Consider the following 23,818-nt stretch of genomic DNA (forward strand, 5'->3'; position numbering starts at 1 on the left):
CTTTCCCTTGCCTCCAGTCAAAACCAAAGAAAATTTTTTCTCTTGCTGTTTCTGCCACCCTTTTTACCCAGAAAACTGCTGCGACTTGCAAGACCTTGCTGAGCAGCCTGCAACCTGAAGTGCTACCAACCCTACAGATGTCAGGCAATTAAAATTCCCCACTGCCACCAACTCTTGTGCTTGTGATGGTCCTACTTGTTACTTACAAAAAGGCTTCATCCACCCCCATTCTGGAGACCTGGAGCAGACCCCCACCATGCTAGTGCTGAGCAGGTCCTTGTCCCTCCGTTAGAACATGGGTGTTGGAGGCGGTGTATGCCTCTGTCAATAGATCACCTACTCCAAGTCTTCTTGAACAATAATTCTATTTTAATAGCCTGGCTACAAGAATCAACAGAGCAAGTCTCTGCCACACTAGCATAAAGACATCTAAGACATTCAACCAGGTGACCCAATAACTTACCTACTTTTCTCCAGTGATCCAGGGAACTGAAAGAGGGACTAGGAGAAAATTGAATTATAAATAATAAGTTTGTAGATTTTTGCCTTTGTTTCCACTGTTTTACCTGCAATCTTCTGAAAGGACTTCTTTCTTAACTCCTTTCCCATACGTTTGTGTGAGGGTATTCACCTCCTGTTTCATGGGTGGTCAGGGATGGACCAGCAGCTATCTGTTCTGTCCTCCTTGCTGATGGAAGCCAAGGCCTCTAAGCTCCAGACCCACCTGCATAAGCATTTCTAACACTGCCACCACAGCTCCTTCTCTTGCCACCCACCTCTCAGGCACCCACATTCCCATTTGGGCTGGTTTGCACCACTCCTGGCAGTAGGGAAAATGCTCACGGGAATGAGCAGCCTGGAACATTACTCCTTGAGCAGTTGAGCTTTGGTTATCTTTCAGCAATGCGGTAGATGGGACTTACCCTTGTCCCCACTGATGAAAACCATTGAGTATTGTTTAATTCCCCTGAAGAGCAGTGGCTTGTGTGGCATTTTGCCTCCCAGCATGATGCTGACCCTCACCTGCTGTTTGCACAGCCTGGTGGCTTCACTGATGTGAAACAACCTCTGTCCCTCACAGCCATAAATCCCACCCTTTCTCCACTGATAATGATGAGGGAATTTTTTCTACCTTCCTGAGTGTTTGGGGTTTTTTTGTCTGCAGGGCTTCCCATGATTCCTCAGTGTGTTTCAACGCAGTCACCCCAACCTGAAGCTCTCCAGATTCCTTCCAAAAGGGATGCCACTAAGAGGCATGTTTTCCTCTCCTGGTTCTTACTAGCAAGAAGAAACAGCCACAGACCTTGCAAATACATTTCAAATCCTGGACTAAAGCATTCAGAATTGGTGCCTCTGTTTGAGAACAGCTCTTACAGCAACAGATAAAGAATGATGCAGTAGTAGAGGGAGCCCTGAAAGAGCAGCATTACCTCACTATTTTTGTTCTGACCACTGTGCTCTTTTGTGAAGGATGCAATTCCTACTACTGCAGGGAGATGGGAGAGCAGAAATAATAAGATGCTCACCTTGTTAGCCAAGGATTAGGCCCAAGCAGTATTTATTTAATTAGACTTTAAAGAGCTTATTTCAATGTTAGGAGATGCAGTTTTTCGCTGTTGCTGCTGCCTCAATATACTTGTTTCAGTAAGTGTTCTGCTTATCAAGAGAAAGGAGAGTCTTTTCAGGTATTGTGAGTACTAAGTTTTTGTTTGCATTTAGCTTAAGAAGAAGAAAGTTGACCCAAAGCTCTTGTAGAGGTCATCTAATCTGTTTGGTTGAGAAGATCTGTCATCCCACAGACTCACCTTCGGCACTATAAAGGAATACCTCTTCCTGATGACAAGCCCTCTTGGCTGTGTTACCTCACTCTTGGTCCTTCTAGAAGCAATATCTTCTATTACAAAAATTTAGGAACTACATCAGAAATTACAGTGCTGCTTGCATAGACCACATCGTTGGACTACTAGCTACCACAGGGCATTCACAATGAGCATTAGTGAAGACGTCGTGGAGAAGTTTCTTGATGGCAACCCTGCTTTTGCCAAGCAGTACTTTGAGAAGAAACTAAGAACAGAGTCCTGGGATAGCAATGAAAGTGAAATTCTTTTTGAGTTAATCCAAGACATGCAAGAAAGCATCAACATGGAGAAAGTTGTTTTCAAGACCTTGAGAAGAATCAGGTCCCTTATTCATGCTGACCGCTGTAGTCTTTTCATGTACAGGCAGAGAAATGGCACACCTGAACTGGCAACAAGGCTTTTCAACATCCAAGAAGGAAGCACCCTGGAGGAGTGCCTGGTCTCCCCAGACAGTGAGATTGTCTATCCGTTGGACATAGGCATTGTGGGCTACGTTGCACAAACCAAGAAAACCATGAACATCAAGGATGTCAGTGAGGTAGGTTTGCCATTTATTCATTTACTCGGTAGAAGAAAGGCTCACATGCTTACTAGTACAAAGGGGTCAAGAGGTACCAGGGCATCTTGGTGATCAGTCAAAATTCTTGTAGTGTGATAGCTGAGTAGTAGAAACCAAAGCACCAGTAGCAAGTCTGTAAGTTGCTTCCAACTTCATTTATGGAGTGAAGTGAGGCTAAGCACATTAATTACACTAGGTGTTAATGCCTGCTAACAAGTGCAATGTCACATCTTACCTGTCTAATTAAAAAAAAAAAAAAAATCACATCTAGTCTGGCAGAGAAGAGAGAGTGAGGTACAGTCAGATCTGCACTGTGGAATTTTCCACACACATTTATATTCTGTGAGTAATTGGCAAAGTGAGAGAGAAATCCTTTACAATGAGTCTAGAAAGGGTTTTCCACCACAACTGACATTTGAAAATATTTGCTGTCTGATGAAGCTTGGGCCAAGGGCATTTAGAGGCATTTTTATCAACCAGAGGGAGTGAACCTGAGAGCAGGTGAGTTAAATGCAACCTGTGCACCAGTGATCTTCATCAGAAGCAGCAAGAGAGGAACTTTGACACAAAACCTCTTTCAGCAAACACTGCACACTGCAATAGCAGGAGGGATCCAAGGAATTGTAATATTTTATTTTTATGCCTTCATGACAATATTTAACCCCCATACTCCTGGGTTGAATCATGTAAACCTGAATGGCAGCAATAACAATTCACTTGTTCTAATTATAGGTGTAAAACTAAAATCCATGTGACCCAAATATGGTATTTGGGATTACTCTATCTATTGTTTGCTAGTTACAAAGAGACCATCTGTTTATCCATCCATTTGCTGCTCAGTATGAGCATATCCAAACACTTCAGGAAAAACTTCCTTGTCCTCCACAGAACATACTGAGGCATTGATTTGGTTTTGCAACCAAAAAAAGTATCAGAATGGGACAAACTTTTTCAAGGTCTCTGGCTTCAGACATTTTTCCAAGAATACGGAAGGATTTCAGTGCTGTGAGCCAAGAGCTGCACTCCAAGTCTAGCGCTTTCAGGCATTGCCATAAGGCAATTCCTTTGAAGGAGAACCAGAGACTAAATGCTTGATTTACCCCAATTGGCAGGGAAGGCCAGCAGTGGGGGAGGTGTGGGAAGAAGGTGTATTAGTGACTGACTGCTCTTCCTGCTGCAGCCTTCTGAATGTGATGAAAGCTGTGGTGCTTTTTCTAACTGAACTAGAAGAACTCGTACTAGAAGGGGGAGAGTGCCAGGAACCACTCACTGCTGGTGCCAGCTCCATCCTCCATTGGGATACCTTCCCTACCATCTACCATCCCATGCACAAAGGCTCAGCAACACGGGAGGGAATGCCTGGGAGAATATTTTCAAGAGAAATGAGGGGTAGGTGGTTTCATGGAGGTTGCAAGCCAACAGTAGCTTCAAGCCTGAGGCAAAAGCAGAAGAAAAACGAGGATGAGTGAACTTCCCAGTGACTGTACCAGACAGCACTGCTTTATGAACTGTGGCTATGCAAGTTGTTGTCTGATAACTGGCTGTATCCACTTCACAGTGTTAACAAGAAGTCAGAGGAAAGGGTGGAGGAGATACTATGAAGGATGTCAGTGATCTGAAAATGACCAATGGAGAGCCTCCTTGTTCTGGCAGTTTGATGTTTAAAGCTTATGATTTGCAAGATCTTTGTAAAAAGTGAAAAAGTGCACGTGTTGCAGTCAGAAGCCACAGCCAGTTCTCTTGATGTTAGCTTTATGACCCATACATTGTCCAATTTTCTGCTAATTAATTTCTCTTCCTCAAAAATTTTTTTAAGCAAAACTTCCTTTAGGCAGCTTACTTCAAGAGACTGTGCTTTAACTTGGTTTTAAGACTACAGACATTGTGGAAAATGCTTAATTTGTAAATTCTCTATTGAACAGTGTGACCAGTTCAGTCCATTTGTTGATGAACTCACCAACTACACTACAAAAAGCATCCTTGCGACACCCATCTTGAATGGAAAAGATTTAGTTGCTGTCATTTTGGCTATTAATAAGCTGAACGGCCCATACTTTACCAGCTCTGATGAAACAGTAAGTGGTTAGTAACTCAGTTTCTATCAAACAGTTGATGCTTTTGCCATGTAACACAGACTCTTCTAGACTAGGCATGTCTGCTTTAGTGAAGCTCCACTGGTGTGAATTTCCCTATAGGGGACTCACCCTCTAACAGAAGAGGCTTATTATAAGGATGCTTATCTCAGAAATATTTCATCTCACACCAGTGCAAAGCAAAGCATTTATCCAGGGGAATTACTGTGACATTGCTAAAGGGGTGTTATGAAATCCAGCATACACAGGGCTCCTACTGCATTCAACTTAATCTCACTGTTTGCCTTTTCAGCTTTTTCTGAAATACCTGAATTTTGCCTCCTTGAACTTGAAAATTTATCATTTGAGTTATCTTCACAATTGTGAGACTCGAAGAGGCCAGGTAAGAGTGAAAATATATATTGGGCTCTATCTCAAAGATCAAATGAGTGCATTCTTCTGCTTTCAAAGATGTAGCTGACTTGATTGAGAGATTTCTGCCTGAAGAACAGAAGGGAAAAGATGCCCTCATTTGCTTGCAGATATTGCTCCTTCCCCAGAGTCCTTCATTAGCCTCTCTTCCCGCTGCTGTTGGCAAAACTGCAGGTGCTGACACAGTGGCACCAGCTTCAGCAGGGCTGCGCTCCAGCCATTTTGTTGAACTCAAGCTATGAAACACCCTTGGGCATTTAACCACTTCAGCCAGCAGCACCAAGAGATTTCCCAAAACAGTTAAGAATGTGGTATTTTTTCTTATCTGCTTATTAAGAGTGCTATGAAACTTCTTCTTAGTGACAGTAAAATGATTCTCATATGCCTGTTTTAATCGGCCTCTCTCAGCAGAAATGAATGTAGTTGAGAGTTTTAGGGTATTCCGAATTGAAACAGTCCAGCCACCATTCTTTTCCATGACTTGGGTTATGAAAGGACTCTCAAATTTATTGGGATGGATGTGAATCCATGCAGTCATTTTCTGCAGCAGACAACTGGTTGTCATTGAAGAGGACATGCAGTTGTGTCTATGCTTAACAATAGCCATGCTCTTGTCTCCAGTGGGGGTTCCCATGGGGATAAATGTATTTCAGCAACATGGATGCAGAATGAAAGTTTATTTCACAAGCTTTGGGACAGCACTTATACTTACTAATTCATTATCTATCTCATGTGCTTTGTCTAATTTTTTCAGTAATCAAAAACATGAACAACAGTCAGGTCATAGAGCCATCTAGCAATGCTGAGTAATTCAACTAAGGTAGAACTAGTGAAGGTTTATTCCTCTTGAAGGCTTAGCAGTAGGACTGGGAGAGGTAAGGGAGGGTCTAGAAGACAGAGTGGAGACCCAAGAGGTGGAAGGCCTAACATCTCCCACAGGGTGCTCTGCTCTGGGTCTAAACCTGGGATTCGAGTCCTGTGTTCGTATATCACTGCTGTGTCAGCAGGTCCCACAGAAAGGGAGAAAAGTGAGAACAAAATGCAAGACACACTGTCACTTCTACCAATAGTTCAACTGTTAGACCTGTGGCCATCTAGATCTAAAGGTCTGTGTGAGAGTTGATATGGTTCATTACGTTACACTTAAAAATATCAAAGTACAGAGTAAGCAGATGACATTCTCAAAGGTGGTCTATGATTTTAATATTGTCAATCCCAACTGCAAAGACTGAGGAATACTGTAAGTAGTGAAATGGCTTGTGCAAAGACAGTTCAGTCTGCTCGTGCTCAGATACTGTGTAAGAGTCTTATTAGAAGAACATATAACACATTTTGCGCAATTACTTTACATCGTTCTATGAACTGGCCATTCTTCAGGTCTTTCTTTCATTCCTCCTCATTGGGCTTGTGGCTTTCAACATTACTTTTTGCATGCTGCAAAATGCCAAAAATAAACCATTGCTCATGTTCCTCTAGTGGTTTGTCTGACAACACCACTATCCTACCTTAGGGATGCTCCAAGGCCAGTGACATTGAATACCTTGGACTTTATAGGAGTGGCAGAGTTGTCCCAATTTACAGATTAGCAATGGAGACTGATGCAGCTCAGAACTAGTGCCCGGTGAAGGTGAGACACACTTTTTCTGATTGTGGCCATGTAACAGTACTTCGTGTTCAAAGCACAAGTCCAGGCAGCTCCAGGTAGCAGCTCCCAGTGCTTCTGAAGCACTGCTCCTCATGCCTCCTGGGCTCGGAAAGCAAAGCACACACACTCGGCTACAGGCACGCATGCACTAGCTAAGCCAGGCAATTGCGCGGACAGCTTCCTTACCATTTCAGAGAAAATTAAGTTCTCTGTTAGGCCCACAAAGACCCTCCTTATGCCACCAGAAATACTTGCCTAATTTGCTGCATAACCTCCATTTTTACAAAGGAAAAAGCCTAATAGCAACAGCTTTCTTAAGGAAGGAAGTGTTTCTTAAGGGTAACTCTGCGGGGCGTGGGACGGGGAAAAGCATCATAGGCTGATGCACACACATAGCAGCTGTGCAAAGGCTTTGAGGACATGTTAATTCAGATATTTCCAACTCTAGCCTCCAGACTTTGCAACACTTTTGGTGCTAACTATTTTTGGATGCAAGGTTTTACTCATAAGATGTAAGTGAGGCCATGTCTTTATCTGGCACTACTACATTTTCGTGCTGTGTTTATAAGACTGGACTTTTACATAGCACTCCATGATGACCTGGCTCTTCCTCAGAGTGCATCCTTCCCTAGTAATTCCCAGTGTGAATAATCAATGCTTTTCCATTTTGCAGTATAGGCTGCGATTGCACTTTTCAGGAACTGTGGTATAAAACCCCAGTTGTTTCCTTGTTAGTCCAAACGCATTTGGGAAGCCCAGGTCTCAAGCAGAGGCTATGCTTACATTCAGATTTTATTCTGCAGGTGCTGTTGTGGTCAGCTAATAAGGTTTTTGAGGAACTGACTGACATTGAGAGGCAGTTCCACAAGGCTTTTTACACAGTGAGAGCCTACCTGAACTGCGACCGGTACTCAGTAGGTCTCCTGGACATGACAAAGCAGAAGGTGAGAGTTCACATTTGTGTTAAACATCTTTCTGCATTGCTGCTATTCACTGAGGGATGACGTGTGGAGATAAGTTTTACTGGGGCAGCCAAAGTGCAAGCTGGCTGTGAGTCATTATTCCTATATCCATATTCAAGGATCCTTGTCATAGGAGCTCTGCTTTATTCCATGGTCAGGCTGACTGAGTCTACCATGAACTTTGATCTCCACCACATTGCCAGAGCCTTTACAGCACTGTCTTATGAAGAGGTGTATTAAAAGGTCATTAGTGTCCTAATGACACTTTGATCTGCATTATAATGTAGAATAAGAAAAACAACAAAAAATCTTTCACTTTAGCAAGCTAGCAAGTAGTAGATCAGCCCTATGGTCACACTCTGGAAAACGAAGAGCACATAAAACATTGACAGACCCGTTTGCTCTGTGAGTACAGCCTGTTCTGTTCACTGAATGAAGCAGCATTCCGTGTGTAGACAGTATATGACTACATACAGACATGCAATGCACGTGACTCTTCCTGATTTCAATATACCATTCTGCTGTCTGGTATTGAACTAGTCTTATCATTTCATGCCTTGTTTACGTGGTACCAAAACCATAATAGTAGAGCAGTAGTTACTTTCAGGCTCAAGGCAAAATGCATTTTTCTACTTTAAAAATACTACTTTCATTTTAAAACCAGGAATTTTTTGACCTGTGGCCAGTCCTGCTGGGAGAAGTTCCCCCCTACTCAGGACCTCGCACCCCAGATGGCAGGGTATGTGAGAAACAGATTTCTTAAACTCTCTCGTGTCTTGTTGGATTGCCTCACCACTAATTTTAATACCACTCTTTTTTTTATTTGTAGGAAATAGTCTTTTACAAGGTCATTGATTATATTTTACATGGAAAAGAAGACATTAAAGTCATCCCGTAAGTGCCCAGTTTGTGTACGCTAGGTACTGACACAGAGCATAGCTAAAACCAAGGTTCACCATAATTTAAAGACATTCATAAGGAGATATGCAAAGGACTGATAGAAGACTAAAACAGCCAGAATGTAAGTTGGTGCTTCAACTCACATTTCTGCAGAACAAAGATTTCCTCCAGGGCATTGGGATCCTGGTGTGCCAGTCAGGCTCCAGAAGTCACTGCAACTAATGATTCTTTTTAGATGCAGAAGTGAACTGTCTTGACTGCCTGGCAGTTTTGCCAATCTCCTTACCAGGCTGAGGCATCAGTCCTCCTTTGGTGTCTTCCCTGAGTCAGTGGGTGAGCCCATCCAGGTTGTCCTTGTGTTGGGGCACCCACTGTCCCAGCCCTGCACCTCACCCCTCTGCTACCCTCCCAACCTCTCATGGTCAATCGTGCTTCTCTGCCTGTCTTCCAGCTTCTTTGCCTCTCTTCCAGCTTCCTTGCCTCTCTCATCCTCCAGTCACTGACCCCATCTGAAGGCTACTTCTGGCCTTTCCTCTTCTCTTGACACCACACTGAGACTCCTTCTTTCTGAAAACCACCCTCTCGTCTTGCCACTGGATTTTTCAGATGAGCCTTGGGCACATTGGACAAATCTGACATAAAAGGAGTTTCACCCAGTTCTGGTCACACTGCTTTGCATTGGTGTAAGCGCCTCAAGAAAGGCCTCCGTTACTTAGGTACAGCAGTGTTCAAAAGTTCAGGCTGGCAGACGCTCTTAGCCAGGAACCTCCTTTTACCTTTCTCTGTGCTGAAGGTCTGAAACATGGCCCCAGTCCCAGGAATTACTTTTTCTTAAGTCTCTGCAGACTGTGATATTTTATAAGTTATTCTGTATTGATTCCTTGACGGAAAAGTATTTACTTATGTGAAAAATTTTTACTCGCATACATGGGTCCTTTGAAAGTAACAGGACTGTTGAGTAACTGAGGGTGAAACATGTAAATGTGGATTGTGCAATCAGCTGAATATATTTCAGGTCCATGGTCATTGTTCAGTAAACGTATTTCCTTAATTTCCCTCATCTATTTTTCTTTCATTCAGAAATCCTACCCCAGATCACTGGGCGCTAGTGACTGGACTGCCAACCTATGTGGCTGAAAGTGGATTTGTAAGTACTTAACTTAGGCTTCATCAAGGCTTTCTGAGATGAAGTAATACTAATGCTGCTTTCTCATAAATTCATTTTTTGGTTTTTGTATTTAAAATTCTCATTGCTCTTACTGTAAAACTTTTTCTTCTGTGTGATCCCCTAGATTTGCAACATTATGAATGCTGCTGCAGATGAGATGTTTAACTTTCAGGTACCGTGAAAAATTCCAGTCCCATCAAGGATTCTACTTTGTTTGCACAAATGTAATTTAGAGTCAATATTAGGCATATAAATATTTCTTTAGCCTGTAGTCTTGATGTAAAATGGGAGGGCTGATGTATTTAGAAAACACATTGAGTACATGGTGTCTTTCTGTTTGCTATTGCTTCAAGGAAGGTCCTCTAGATGAATCAGGATGGACTATCAAAAATGTTCTCTCCATGCCAATAGTCAACAAAAAGGAAGAAATTGTTGGCGTTGTCACATTTTATAACAGAAAAGATGGGAAACCATTTGATGAACAGGATGAGACCCTAATGGAGGTATAGTTCCTTGCTGCGGCTGGAAGTAGTTAATGTGGTTGAGCGAGGTCACTGTTGCTCACTGTACACTTGCAAAGCATCCTCCAGTGTTCTGCAGTTAAGTAAGTTTCTTTGTTGCTTGTAGAGGTGTTATGCATCAGCTTGAAAGTTTTGAAAGCAACTACATGAAATACTGGCTTTTTTTAGTCTTGAAAACCAGCTGTGTTTGCATAATTTTGTTTCAGAATTCATGACACCTAGCCATGAGCAGCCACGATGTGCTAACACGACCATTCTGACCTGTGTTCACATACATGACAGCTGGCTCACACTGGCTGGGCAAGTCCCTCAAGAAATTACACAGAAATTGTGTAACTGAGACACAAAGGGTGGGCAGCTATGAATCTACCATCAGCAGCTGTAATTAAAGACCTTGCTGCTTAGAAACGCTCCTGTGCTAGTTTCAATCCAATATAGGCATTCAACTCTTGGCATCTGTTATCAATCAGAACGTTTCCTGAAATAAATAGACTTTTCTTATGAAACAAAAAGACTGAAAAAAAAATCAGTTTGAATTGTCCACTGGAAAGCAAGTTCAGAGAAAACACAGGGTGTGAGTGAACATATGTGAAAGGTCATGAGCCCACCTTGCTCTCCCTTGATGCAAGGGTTCCTGACCTGCTGTCACCATTGTGACACCAGCCTTTCCACAAGCATGGAGACAGTTACAACAACACAGAAATAGCTTTGAAGCAGAGAGTCCTCAAACCTCCACAGCATGGATGCTCTAGAGGCCTAGGCAGATTCAACAGCTGGAGAGCTGCTCTGCTGAGAAGCAAGTACTGGTTGTGAGCAAACACATGGTTGCTCATTGCTAGACTTATGGCCAAAGTGGAGCTTGTGTTTCTCTAGAAATATATCATGTGCTGTTATTCTACCATGTCTTTGAGTAACATATGGTTTGGTTATTTCACCATTTACTTCTTTTCCTCTCACCAAGTCCTTGACACAGTTCCTGGGTTGGTCTGTACTCAACACAGACACGTATGATAAGATGAACAAGCTGGAGAACCGGAAGGACATTGCTCAGGATATGGTGCTCTACCATGTGAAATGTGACAAGGATGAAATACAGGAAATCCTGGTAATGCCTCGCAATGTGCAGCAGACCCCCAAGTGTACTGGTCTGGCCTGTGACTTATGGCACAGAAACAGGTCTCCCATCGCACAGAAATGCTTCCAGCCATCACAGTGTGGAGGCAGCAGCCAGGGCCCCAGTTACTGCACAGTAGCAGAACAAATCTTTGTTTTGACTCCGTGATCTGGCCTCCACCTCGGCACGTTGCCACACTGTGTCCTTTCAAATTTCCTCAGCAAAGCCAGCCCTGGAGGTGGGCTCACAAAGCTGCTCCTCACGGCAGGGCTGTAGGGGTAGAAGAGGAGCTTGTTTATTCCCCAAAACCTCCTTAGTGCAGAGGATGTGGAGTTAGAGGACCTAGCTGGGACACTGGCTCTAGAGGGACATTTGCAAGTGAGGGAAACAAGAATCAAGATCGAGGAGAGAGAGAACATTTTTACCAGGAAGAATGGGTTGAAAGACCAGAAATAGAAGTAAGGTCCAGGTAGAAGAAAAAATTTGCATATGAGAGCTGCCCTAGATTGCCCCAAACCTGCACAGTGCAAAGTCCGGTGGGGTTCGGTCGTTAGTTTAACACGTCCATGCTCTTTGCAGCCAACACGAGAAAAGCTGGGGAAGGAGCCAAGTGAGTGTGAGGAAGAGGAACTGGCAAGCGTCCTGGTAAGAGCAATGTACCACTGGAATGGACAGCCCTGGCAAATAAATATTGCCTGGGTGGGTGCAGGGAAGAGTTCCCAGTGTTGGCACACGAGTACACATCGACAGGGCCCTTGGTGAGGGGTGAAGGCAAAGCATACCTTGCCCTCCTCTGCTGTGTGAGTTTGAGGTTATTATTTAGCATCAGGTGGCAGCGAATGCCTTCCCCAGCTCCCAGGGAGTACCTGCTCTCTGCCATTTTATCTCAAGGGGTTCAAAGTCCACCTGGGAACACGTCAGCCACCTTGACTTGTCATGCATTTTTTTCTCCGGAGTCAATATGGAGGGCTGTAAGTCTTCTCCTCTAAGACCTGCCAAGTTTGGAGTCTCCAAACTATATCAAATCAACAAGAAAAGTGATTAGCAGAAAACAATCGGTATTTCTTGCACTTGACCAAAAATGCCCTCCCTCTTCCCTCACTATCATGAAAAGCAGCATTTCAGTTTATTTATATGTTATATTCTAAAAGAAAATGTTCCCAGCAGTATCAGACCGATAAATTTTTATTAAGCAAATCCCATTCCAGGTGTTTCGAGGGATGGCATAAGTAGCAAAGCAACAAACCATCCCACCTTTCTTACAGAAAGAAGAACTTCCAGGGCCCACCAAGTTTGAAATCTATGAGTTCAGGTTCTCTGATTTTGACTGCACTGAGCTGGAGCTGGTGAAGTGCGGCATTCAGATGTACTACGAGCTCGGCGTGGTGAAGAAGTTCCAGATCCCACAGGAGGTAGGAGCTGGCAACCCCAGGGACTCCCGTCGTGGATGGCCAGCAGCCTCGCCGCATGGCTGAGGTCCCCGTGCGTGCCCAGCACAGCTCATGGAGTGGCCAGAGGTCCGGTTCACAAGGGCTTGCAGGGAGATGGACGTGTGTCCTGAACCCCCTGGCCCCACTGAGAGCAGGGTACCCCCCTCTCAAAGCCCACAGTCACTACATGCGGGTTTGGAGCATGAAGCCAGCCTCTTCTGCTCTGCACTGTCTGCTGTCGGTGGGGATTTGCTATGGGGTCTGTATAGATGGGGGCTACACCATGAAAAAAATGGCTTGCACTTGCCGTGTCTAATGCCACTCATAGCTGCAGCGTGAAAGCACGGTTTCCAGGCGCAACATGGGGCAGTGCGTACTTGTGTGCCTGTTTTGTTTCCTATAGTACGTACCCTATAGCTTCCTGCCAACGTCTGCCGAAACCCACACTGCCAGGCCCCTCAGCTTTTCTTCCCCCTGCAAACACGGACGTGCCTTCATTTGTTGCAGCTGGTACCACCTTCCTGACTGCTGGCGGCAGGAGCGGTGTGACCCTGTGGGCCCCATAGCCTCTGATGTGCAAATTCACGGGTTTGCCCCCGTTCCGGCCCCGGGAGGGCTCGCTTCAGCAGCTGTGCGGCTCCCCAGGGGATTCCGCAGCACATCATGCGAGGTTTATTTCCATCTAGTGGGGTCTGGCGGTAACTGCAAGGAAGAATTTTCACCCTCGGAAGGCAGTCTTGGGAAGTAGGAGGGAAGTGAAGGGCTCCAATGCGAGTTACTTCTGTGCTTCTTACTTATATCACGTCAATGTCACAAAGTGTTGAAAATATCTACTCTGGAACAACTAACCCGTGATACGGGTTTGAAAAGCAGTCATTCTTTGCTGCCACTCTGAGCAGCGGAGATTTTAAAAAATGAATACTCACCCATGATTAATTTGCTCTCTGATGAGAAAACCTATATAGCTACACGTGGAGAAGTACAATGCAGCGGGAAAAAACTGTTATTTAATGCCCCATATTCTAATTATTTAGGTGATGTAAACACCACTCACCTCTACGTCTATGGAGCCGTATCTCTGGAAGAGAGATATTAGTATTAGTAAATCACAAGACATGGGAGGGACAAATCTTACAAATGACAACATAGAGAAACACAGAAATTAAATAAATTCACAAGCACTAGGATGAAATATCTTCTGCTGTAGTCGTTGCTGTTTCTTGTTTGCCCCGTAAGCATCTCTATGATTTTATTTTTCTTTAAAAAATAAAAAAAAGAGAGAGAAAGATATTAGAAAGCAGAGAGCTATATTTTACTGTTCCCTTTAGCTCTCCACTACGCTTTACTGTAACAACACAGACAGGGAAGTCTGATGATATTACAGCTTCTGAGTCTTTCCTGGGGACACCTCTGTAGAGCTGGTCTGAACCTCAGCCATGACTTCCATATGTGTCTTTATTTCAAGAGCAACAGGCAGCAGCTTCATCAGACAAACTAATATCTTCTTCCCCAATTTGCAGGTTCTGGTAAGGTTTGTGTACTCTGTCAGCAAAGGCTACCGGAAGATAACCTACCACAACTGGCGCCATGGCTTCAACGTCGCGCAGACCATGTTCACGCTCCTGATGGTAAGGTAACACCACCCCAGTTAATTCTGTGGCATGGCTATACTTACAGGAGTTCTTCTGTTGTGCCCTGGAGATATGCAGGGCTCCCTTTGAATCCTGGTGTAGGATAAGTTTGTCACTCCTAGCACAGATCCTGCTAAATGAGGTCTCCATTTGCCTTAAGTGACAGTGCTTGCATTACATTTAAAGCCGTGGCCGATACTGCCCAATGAATGGAGTACTTTAATTCTCATCAGTATGGATGTGTATAGTGTTGCATAGCCTCCAGATTAAATTCTCCTGCAGGGTCAGGGAGAGAGCCTACAGGACTTGCCTTCCTTCAATAGTTTCTGACAGTAAGAGCCAGCCTGAAGTTAGCTGGCTGGGATGGAGGCAACCTCACGCTTTCCATCTCCAGGCAGGACAGACACAAGTGTAAATCTATTGCTGGTGTGAATGTGGCAAATGCCATTTCTCATAGGCTCTCAGGGAAACAGGAGCCCCAACAAGAAAAACCAGTGTCAACCGCTGCTCCATACCAGGGATGGACCAGCACCAGGACCCAGTGCAGTCAGTATGACCCCCACAGCTGGCAGCAGAATTATGCCTACCACCCCTGGACAACACTCTGGGTGATTCAGATTGGAGACTGCATTGCCCAGAAAGGTGCAGAGCCCCTTCACAAAGCACTTTGTGTCCAGTGACTGGAAGGGTGCTTATAAGGAGCCAGGTGTCCCTAGGGCACGAGGCTGCTGTAGCAGCAGGTAGCCAAGATGGCAGGTGGGCATCAAGCGCATATGCACAACATGCATGGCTGCCTGCGTCCGAAATGTTTTGCCTCCAGCCGCTTCCCCATTTCAACCTAAGCGTACTGTGTAGTGCATTTATCTTCACAAGGAATTTCAGTTTTCCTGGACTGTTTCAAGGAGGAGATCCCCAGCACAGAGCAGTCGCAGCTCAGTACCGTTTCCTGTAGGAGATACTAAGAGATGAAATGCAAATTCTCACCCTCCAGACTGGCAAGCTGAAGCGTTACTACACAGACCTCGAAGCCCTTGCAATGGTAACTGCTGCTCTGTGCCACGATATTGACCACAGGGGAACCAACAACCTTTACCAAATGAAGTAAGCACTTCCTTCTACTTTAAACCATTTACTGTTGCTCTCATGTGGAGTGGGACCAGGCTGTGATCACACCAAACTCCAGTACAGCTCTGTTTTATACGCAGGGGTCATAACCTTGCTTTTCAGCTTGCTACAGCACTTGGGCTTATGCTTTGGCCAGTGGGGAAACTGAAATTTTGCGGTGCTCTCTGGCACTTGCTTTACCCCCTAGCAAACCTCCTCTGGTTAAAGCAACACTCTATGTTACCGTTACAGGGTGGAACAAGTGCAGTGCGGGCATTTAGTAGCCTGAGCATCTTAGGAGACTCAGGATGCCACCAGGAGCATCCTGGCCCTAAGCAGCCTACTGTTTGCTGGAAGGTACTTATAGAGAAAGCATCATGCATGGCACTGCCCTCACCACCTGCAGAAACAAAGTACCTATGAGGGTGCTGCTCTCAGTAGGTAGTTACTAGCTACAGAAAAGCAGTTACATGATTTCATTGACCAGTCAAGCCTCTGTTGCTCACTTAAAGTAGTGTCAGATCACAGCTCTTCTGCAGTGCTTGCTGGCTGTACTGTCTTAGTGGTTTTTTGAGCTTTAGAAAAATGTAAGTGAGGCTGGCTGGTGTTTTGAATACACGAGTGCCTTGCTTTTCATCTAGGAATGTGTCCAAGGACTGCAGGTTTTTCTGTTCCTATTACTAGATATCAACATGTAGCTATTCAGGAATTAAACAAGCTTACTATGCTGAGTAATAACAGTCCAGTCATAAACTGGTGTCTGTATAGATGGACATAAATGGACATAAACCTTTTGGGTGAAATTTGTAGTTGGAGACTGTTTCATACAGTGTCCAAATAGTTATAAGCAGTGTCACAAAAGTCTTTTACTATACTGAAGTCATTAGCTATTAAAAATACTTCTCTTAAGCCTTTTAAAATGAGTTGAACTTGTGTGTGTGACAAAAGTGAGTATAAAATGGGACGGTTATTTTTAAGTAAGTGCTGCACTAACATGTTTAATTTTTTCTTTACGCAACCAGATCTCAAAATCCTTTAGCTAAACTTCATGGATCCTCAATTTTAGAGAGACATCACTTAGAGTTTGGAAAATTCTTGCTCTCTGAAGAGGTTGGTAATGAACTGTAATGTAAGAACATGAATAATTTACTTACTTTCAGGGAAGTTTTTCAGCAGCAACAGAGCTGTCAACTTAGCACAAGCCCTTTCTCTGATTTGGATACCTGAGGAACTGCAGCTGCCTCACTCCCCAAGTACTCTATGCCTACCGAGGATCAAAATGCATAGGCTTCCTAAATGCATGACTTGGCTTCTTCAGAAGCCATACCATTATCCCCATAGGAATATGTTAAATACAAGATTGCCCTCCTGTAGCCCCTCTGACAGGGCCAAGGCTGACACACTCCCCCAGATAACTTTTCATTTCAGGCAAATTCACACTGGGGCCACAGGACAGGGTTTGGGCACATGCTGTGTAAGAAGCTTCAGGACACTGACCCTGTTCAGTGAACAAAAGGGGAGACTAGGCACCAACATATGGTGAATGGGGCTCACAACACTTGTACCCTAGGGGAGCAAGCTGAAGCTCCTGAAAAAAAAAAAAAGAGCATATTTGAGAAAGGGAGATGGCCAGTAACTCACAGCAACACAGTGCTTGGGGTTTGCAGCTCCCTTTCCTTTGCTTTGCAGTCACTGAATATATGCCAGAACCTCAACCGCAGACAGCATGAGCACATGATCCACCTGATGGAAATTGCCATTATAGCAACAGACCTGGCACTCTACTTCAAGTAAGTTGGTCACATACCCCACGTGTGAAGGGCAGAAGGCAGCTGGTACCTTACAAAGGCTTCACTCTGAAAGCCCCCCCAGGCAGCAATCCTCTTCACAGACACTGCCTCTTGGGAGGCTGCCTTTAATACAGACATCAGAGCTGGTGGGGAGAACTTTTACTCATTAAATCACATATGTGACTTTGTAACCTTCTATTTCCAACACAGCAATGCTATATGATCCCCTAGCGAAAGAGAGATGTCTGATTTTTTTTTTTACTTAGCATTTCAGCAGTGAAAAATACTTACAAATGGTGAATGGACTGACCAGGGCTACATTACATTAACTTCTCTGGGAGAGCAGCACAACCCAAATAACAAGTGGTCCATTGTAGATGAATATCCAGTTCATAGTCTATTTCACATCCAAAAGCTAAAAATGCCAAATATCTTGGAGCAGCATGTGCTGACTTCCTGGGACGTAAGGCTGGAATTCAACAACATATGACTTCCTAATTAGCTTTCAAAATGTGCTTTCAAAACACAGCGCCGAGACCAGAGACTGCTTCTTTGTTTTACACCGAAGAATGATTATGCAAAATACAAACGATCCAGAAAAGAGGAATATGAGGGAGGGAGCGATACCCAGTCCTCTTACTCCGGAGGTAGAGTGGCTATATGGAAGCAGGTACCACCACTTCCTTACCAGGTGGCAACAAGCCAGTCTTTGCTCTCCTTCGCCCATCGTCTGCAAGCAAAGACTTGGTTGAGATAAGACCCAGGCAAAATGATAAGGACAGAACAGGTATGCAAGTCAATTTGTGGATCTGGCCTAAATGTCTTCTCTGCTAGCACAGAAACAGCAGATTTTTCCAGATTTCACACTACTCAAAATATGGGTGTGTTGTGTATAAATCCCTCCCCAGAATTTGCTACGTATACTTAGGTATAGAAATAAGGTGAACAAGGCCAGATTCAGTATAAAAAGCCAGGTAGCTTTACAAATACTCCAGCCAGCTCTAGGTTTCTGCAGTTCTCTTAATGTTCACGGAAAAAGCTTTCCTGTGCTGCCAACAAAGGTGGAAGCATTTCTCAGCTGATATAACTTGCAGTAGCTCACACTTTCAAGTTCCTGCTCATATCTCACCACTATACTTAAATTTTTAAGTAATTTACAATAGTTTCCCCTACTTAAAAGAAGCAGGTGATGGTACTTGGTTTTGTCGGGGGCTTCCTTGAAGACCTAAATGCCAGGACAGCAGTTACTGGAAACCTTTCTGGAAGGGTTATCAATACCAGGATCAGCCATCTGTTTTTAACACAGTTGTTTCCTTGTTTTGGAGCTTTTTCTTTTTTTTTTTTTCATCAAAGAAAGAGAACAATGTTTCAAAAGATTGTTGACGAGTCCAAGACATATGACAGCATGACTGCCTGGACTGAATACCTGTCTCTGGAGACAACAAAGAAAGAGGTTGTCATGTGAGTAATCGGCTCTGGAAAGGTTAGTGATGTGGTCACCTAGTGAGAGCTCCAGAACATGCTTTGCACTGTACATAGTACAAAATCATCACATGATACATTACAGTCCACTCAAATCTGATCTTCTGGAGAAGCAGGGAAAAAAGCTTAAAGTAGTTCTTCATCCTAAGTGACTGATTTTGGAGTGTCCTTCTGGTCATATACTCCTAACGAGAGGCAGGATCCCTTCTGGCCATGTACTCCTACCGGACCACCCTGTAGGGCTGTTACAGCAACCTGTCTTTCTTTATCTAACACTTCAGCAGGGTCCTAACACAATACTGGGGCATGAGCATCCTGAGCTTGCAAGAGGTAGGGTGCAGGCTGTACAGAAGAAGAAATTAATTTCTTTCCTGTTTTTAGGGCCATGATGATGACTGCCTGTGATTTGTCAGCAATCACAAAGCCTTGGGAAGTCCAGAGTAAGGTCAGGTGCTTGATATACTGTTAGATTTCTCTAGCTTATACTTCAAAGTACTGCAATTTCCTAAGCTGCATAGAAGCTGAATCAAAGTCTCCTACCAAAACTGCCAAAAAGATGTTGGAGTAACTATGGTTTTGATGGATAAATCAATCTTTAAGATTATAGTTGTAAATTCTGTAAAAAATTCAGGTTTACCGAAAAAACACCCCAAAAACCAACCCAAAACACCAAAACCCAGGTATTTAGCTTTTGGGGTTACAATGAGGATTTTGCACATAACACATGGGTTGGTTTTTTTACAGCAATACCTGCTTTTCACTCAGTTGTTTGATTACCTTTAGGACTTCCTTCCTGAACTCTACTTGAGCAATTGCTAAGTAAGAAACATTAAAATTTAAAGAAGGATAAAAGAAAGAAAACCCACCTTCCTGTTCAGCATGGAGAAAGGACAACTGAGAAAATCGTAATAGGCAGCCAGAACTGTGACCAAGAGGCAAATCCTTGAGGGGGACACGTTGGAAACTTTTCTTAATAGATGAGCAGTGGACTAATGAGCTCCAGTGCAATAAGGTTGCTGAGCTGTCACTACACGGGTGCAATCCCATTGCCACTGCTGCCCTTCCCAGGAGAAAGGCTGGGGCTGGGGTTGGACGTGAAGCAACAGAGTGAGAATTTACTTCATGGCAGAGACCTGAAGCTCATCATGTTATAAAGCCAAAGTCAGTCCTAACTTCTTTTCTTTCTCCCTCCTTGGCAATGTAGGTAGCTCTCCTGGTAGCAGCTGAGTTCTGGGAGCAAGGAGATTTAGAAATAAGTGTCCTTCAGCAACAACCTATTGTAAGTACCATGCGAGAGCCAGACAGCAAGTCTCAGCAGAGACTTACTACAAGCAATGCTGCTCTCAGAGCGCTGTGAGTCTTCCTGAAATCACCATGCCTGCCAAAATCCATTGGAAAAAATGGGTACGAAGCTAGGGAAGACCCTGTGTGACAGAGCCTCTTGTCCAGCTCTCCATATAGTTACACGGGTCTCAGTGGCTGTGAACCACCAAGGAGTGCTGGAGACTTTGTGCTGGTCCCTTACAGAGAAAAGGAGAACGAAATACATATTTCATAGAGGAAAGCAGAGTTTGCAATAAAGAGAAAAACTACAAACACAAACTTCATAGAGTCCAGAAATTATTTCTTGTAAATGGAAGTGCACTAAAGCAGTGTTTCTTAACAATTTTTTTCTGCTGTAATAACAAATACTTAAATTTGGCATTGAAAGAGCCAAGAGTCATTCTTTAATGCAGCCTCCACCTGTGTTATTTGGGTTTTCTTTTGAGTACACTTTCATACATCCCCTCTACCCACAGAGGCATCACAGCAACAAGGCCTTGTAAGAATATAATTTCATGTTCAGTTGTGTTTTACAGAATTGAAAACCTCTTCAGCACTTTATAACATGAACTTTCTCTCAGGTATCTGGTTGAGAAGCACAAGGGAAAAACTCTCAGTCCTCTTCCCTGTTCATAGACACTGAAAGAGGTGTCTAAAATTTCTGCTAAGATGGCAAAGGGAATGAGCCCACTTCACCTCTCTGCAGTGGAGGAGGAGGGCTGTGATGGACAGCCTTTATGGTTGCCATGGCAGAACCGCCAGGCTGACACAACCAAGGCAGTTTTGGGGAGAAAATAGAGAACTTCAAGGAAGTGTACTCATAAATCATGGTAACTTTGTGTCCTCCCACAGCCCATGATGGACCGGAGGAAAGCTGCTGAGCTTCCAAAGCTTCAAGTGGGTTTCATTGACTTTGTGTGCACGTTTGTCTATAAGGTAAGGAAAGTGTACCCTTGCACACCCCATCCTTCTCAACAGGGGTTCAACTCCCAGCTGAGTGAGTCCCAGTGCAGCAACATCACTCATGGGGAGGGACAGCTGGAGGACACCACAGCTGCCCCTCTCCAGGGCACTGCAGCATGGTCCCTTTTTGTGCCATTAATGCTTTCCTTGCATGACCCAGCCTGGTGGTGGGGTCCCTCTTGGGGTACAATGGACAAGCACTGCCTCTTGTGCTGACAGTTGTGTTTTGCTCAGGAGTTTTCCCGTTTCCACGAGGAAATTCAGCCTATGCTTGATGGGCTGCTGAACAACAGAAATGAGTGGAAGACCCGTGCTGATGAGTATGATGCTAAAATGAAAGCTCTGGAGGAAGAGAAGAAAAAAGAGGAAGAGAAGATGGCTGCAAAGAAAGGTCAGAAACAATACTTAGCCTTTCATTCCTAGCTCAAAAACGTACTTATGTAGTACTCTCACGGATCTGCAGCAAGCTTTGCTGACATGGCAAAGAGTCAGATCCCCACAACAAATTTCCTCAATCTTGCTCCACTGGCAAGGTTGAAGGCACCTTGTCTTCAAACCTGGCACCATGACAGGCTGTCAGAAAAGGCGACCGGCTCCAATGCCCAGCAGCTAGTGCCTGAGAAATTAGAGAGACTACATTCAGCACGAGTGCCCCTGCAGCTGGGAACAGCAGCAAGTCCTTTGCAGTATACATATATCCCTGCAAAAGGGGAGGGAGACATCCCTTTGTCCAGAGGGGCTGTGGCCGATGTGCTGTCCCACAGGTCATGAAGCAGAAGGAGTTAAGAAAAGCCAACACACTCCCAGGGAGAACACTTGAGGAATTGCAATTCATCCCATTTCCAGCTCAGATTAGGTACTACCTAGAAGCAAACAAAGGTAGTAGTAACTAGAAGCAATTTATTTGGGTTGAACCCATTTCTCTTCTTCCATGGGCCCAGTCTGGTAGCACTGAAATCCATCAGCTGCAGTGGGTGTTGGGTGAAAGCTTGTTTGATAGCTTGAGGTTGTGTTTGACTCTCAGAAAGGTGTAAGCAGTAGGCAATCCTGGCCTCTCCCAAGTGTCTGAGCAAACATCTGTCAGAACTTGGTGCATCCACTCCACAGAGACTGCATCTCAAGTCTCCTTTTGTTCCAAACTGGACCAAAATCCCAACAGTCCATGGGGTGGACATTCCTCAAATGACACAGTTTAGAAATTATTAGAGCTGTCTAGATGCCTTATCTCAGTTTAATTCATAGTAATTATCTTAAAATATCAAAAGTAAGTGCTTTAGCTATGATTGGGAAAAATTCTGAAGAATTAGTTCCTGACTAAGTGGTATTTAAGTGAGGAAGGTTTCTACTAACACTAAAACAGTCTTTTCAAGCAGCCTTACATGTACAATTACGTTGCACAGCAGACAGGTCTAGATATGGGTACTATAGGCATGACCTACATTGATCACTGGATAACTTAAAAGTGCTAAAAAACTCCTGTAGTGTCTGAGAAGGGCATTTATGACTGTACCTCTAATTCTGTGTTTCTTTTTATGTGGCAGATGGAATAACCTGTAATGGAGGAACAGCTCCAGCTTCCAAAACCTGTAGCATACTTTAGACCTATTATCAATGCAATATATGCCACACAAAATGAGAATGGCCATGCTTATTAAAAAAAAAAAAAATAATCGTGGCATACAAACACATTCCTGATTGGACTGTTCTGCTGTTTTAATTAGGCTTATGACCAACCAGGGAACGGCTAGATCTTGTTTGCCTTAATTGCATCTCTTCCTGATGGTGAGGAGCCAGTTCTGTCCTGTCTCTTGCTCCATTTAATGCACCTGATGTCAGAAGGCATATGGCAATACAGAACAACATTTGGCCCAATAAATCAGGTTGCATGACTATGGAAGGTCTTTTCTCCTGCACTGAAACACTTCTTACCCCAAAGCTGATGCGGCCAGTTGAATTCATATCCTGCTCCATACAACCTCATGTGATTGACAGTCCACAGAGTAGGAAGACTGAAGAAGGGCCAAATTTATCATATCTAGGCCTGTATCTATTAGGATATCAGAAAGAAGTCTGTAGGTAGGGATAAAGCATAAAAACTGACCACAGTAAACCTTTGAACTGCACTAAAAAGCTACGATTCCATCTAAATCCAAGAAACACAGAGAGAATAGTTCTGCACTCACTTCGAGAATTTGGATAGGTTGCTGCTCTAAAGCATGGAGCCATTTGTGCAACACCTAGTAGCAGCCATCTTCATGAGCAGAATCCACACTAATTGAAGCTTTGCCTTGTAACACGTGATTGTAAGAAGACAGTGTTATCATTGCACATTGCAGTTCCAGTTCCAGTTACCCAAGCAACCTGAATCGTGGCATCTCCTAAATTTGTTCTGTTTTGCCTCGTAATGCTAATGTTACTTAACGCAGTCCTCTTCCCATCAGCACCAACCCTCCTTCCTTTCCTCCTCCTATTCTGAGATGTCTGGGTTTTAGATTCCCCTCCAGACTGTGAAAGACTGATGACTGATACTCTTTTATTTCAGATAAAAGTTAGTTTTTGTGTTTATTCATGTAACCATATTAGAACATTCAGTTACACTCTTGTAACACTAGGGAAGCCCTTCTCTGCTCCCTCCCCCTCTTTTTCTCTCTTTTTTTTTGAAGTGTTTGGAGATCTTTTTTGCTGGGGATTTTCTTCTTCTATTATTCCTGCTACCTTCAGTGCTTTTACCCGTCAGTTTCTTGTTTTGCATTACAAAAATACTGCAAAGTAAAAGGAAAAACTAGAGCTATGGTGGTACCTGGTGATCATTTATCCGTGTCTCAGTGTAGTAAGCAAGATGCAATCCTCTATCGCTATGCAG

The 23,818-nt window shown here is 43.9% G+C and overlaps 1 protein-coding gene across 1 annotated transcript; it reads left to right on the forward strand.

The window, feature by feature from the left end:
• Window positions 1-1,836: 1,836 nt before the first annotated feature.
• PDE6B (phosphodiesterase 6B, cGMP-specific, rod, beta) lies at window positions 1,837-22,555 on the forward strand. Its single transcript, XM_010294060.1, has 22 exons — window positions 1,837-2,397; window positions 4,341-4,493; window positions 4,804-4,893; window positions 7,371-7,511; window positions 8,194-8,268; window positions 8,359-8,423; window positions 9,510-9,576; window positions 9,722-9,769; window positions 9,951-10,100; window positions 11,080-11,223; window positions 11,812-11,877; window positions 12,498-12,644; window positions 14,183-14,290; window positions 15,285-15,394; window positions 16,420-16,507; window positions 17,087-17,187; window positions 18,541-18,648; window positions 19,051-19,114; window positions 19,874-19,948; window positions 20,845-20,928; window positions 21,190-21,346; window positions 22,497-22,555. Exons 1-22 carry the CDS (start codon window positions 1,987-1,989, stop codon window positions 22,553-22,555), a joined length of 2,511 nt encoding a protein of 836 aa, XP_010292362.1. The 5' UTR covers window positions 1,837-1,986.
• The last annotated feature ends 1,263 nt before the right edge of the window (window positions 22,556-23,818 follow it).

Source organism: Phaethon lepturus, unplaced genomic scaffold (genome assembly GCF_000687285.1).
Source record: "Phaethon lepturus isolate BGI_N335 unplaced genomic scaffold, ASM68728v1 scaffold24029, whole genome shotgun sequence".
NCBI classification, from domain to species: Eukaryota; Metazoa; Chordata; class Aves; order Phaethontiformes; family Phaethontidae; genus Phaethon; species Phaethon lepturus.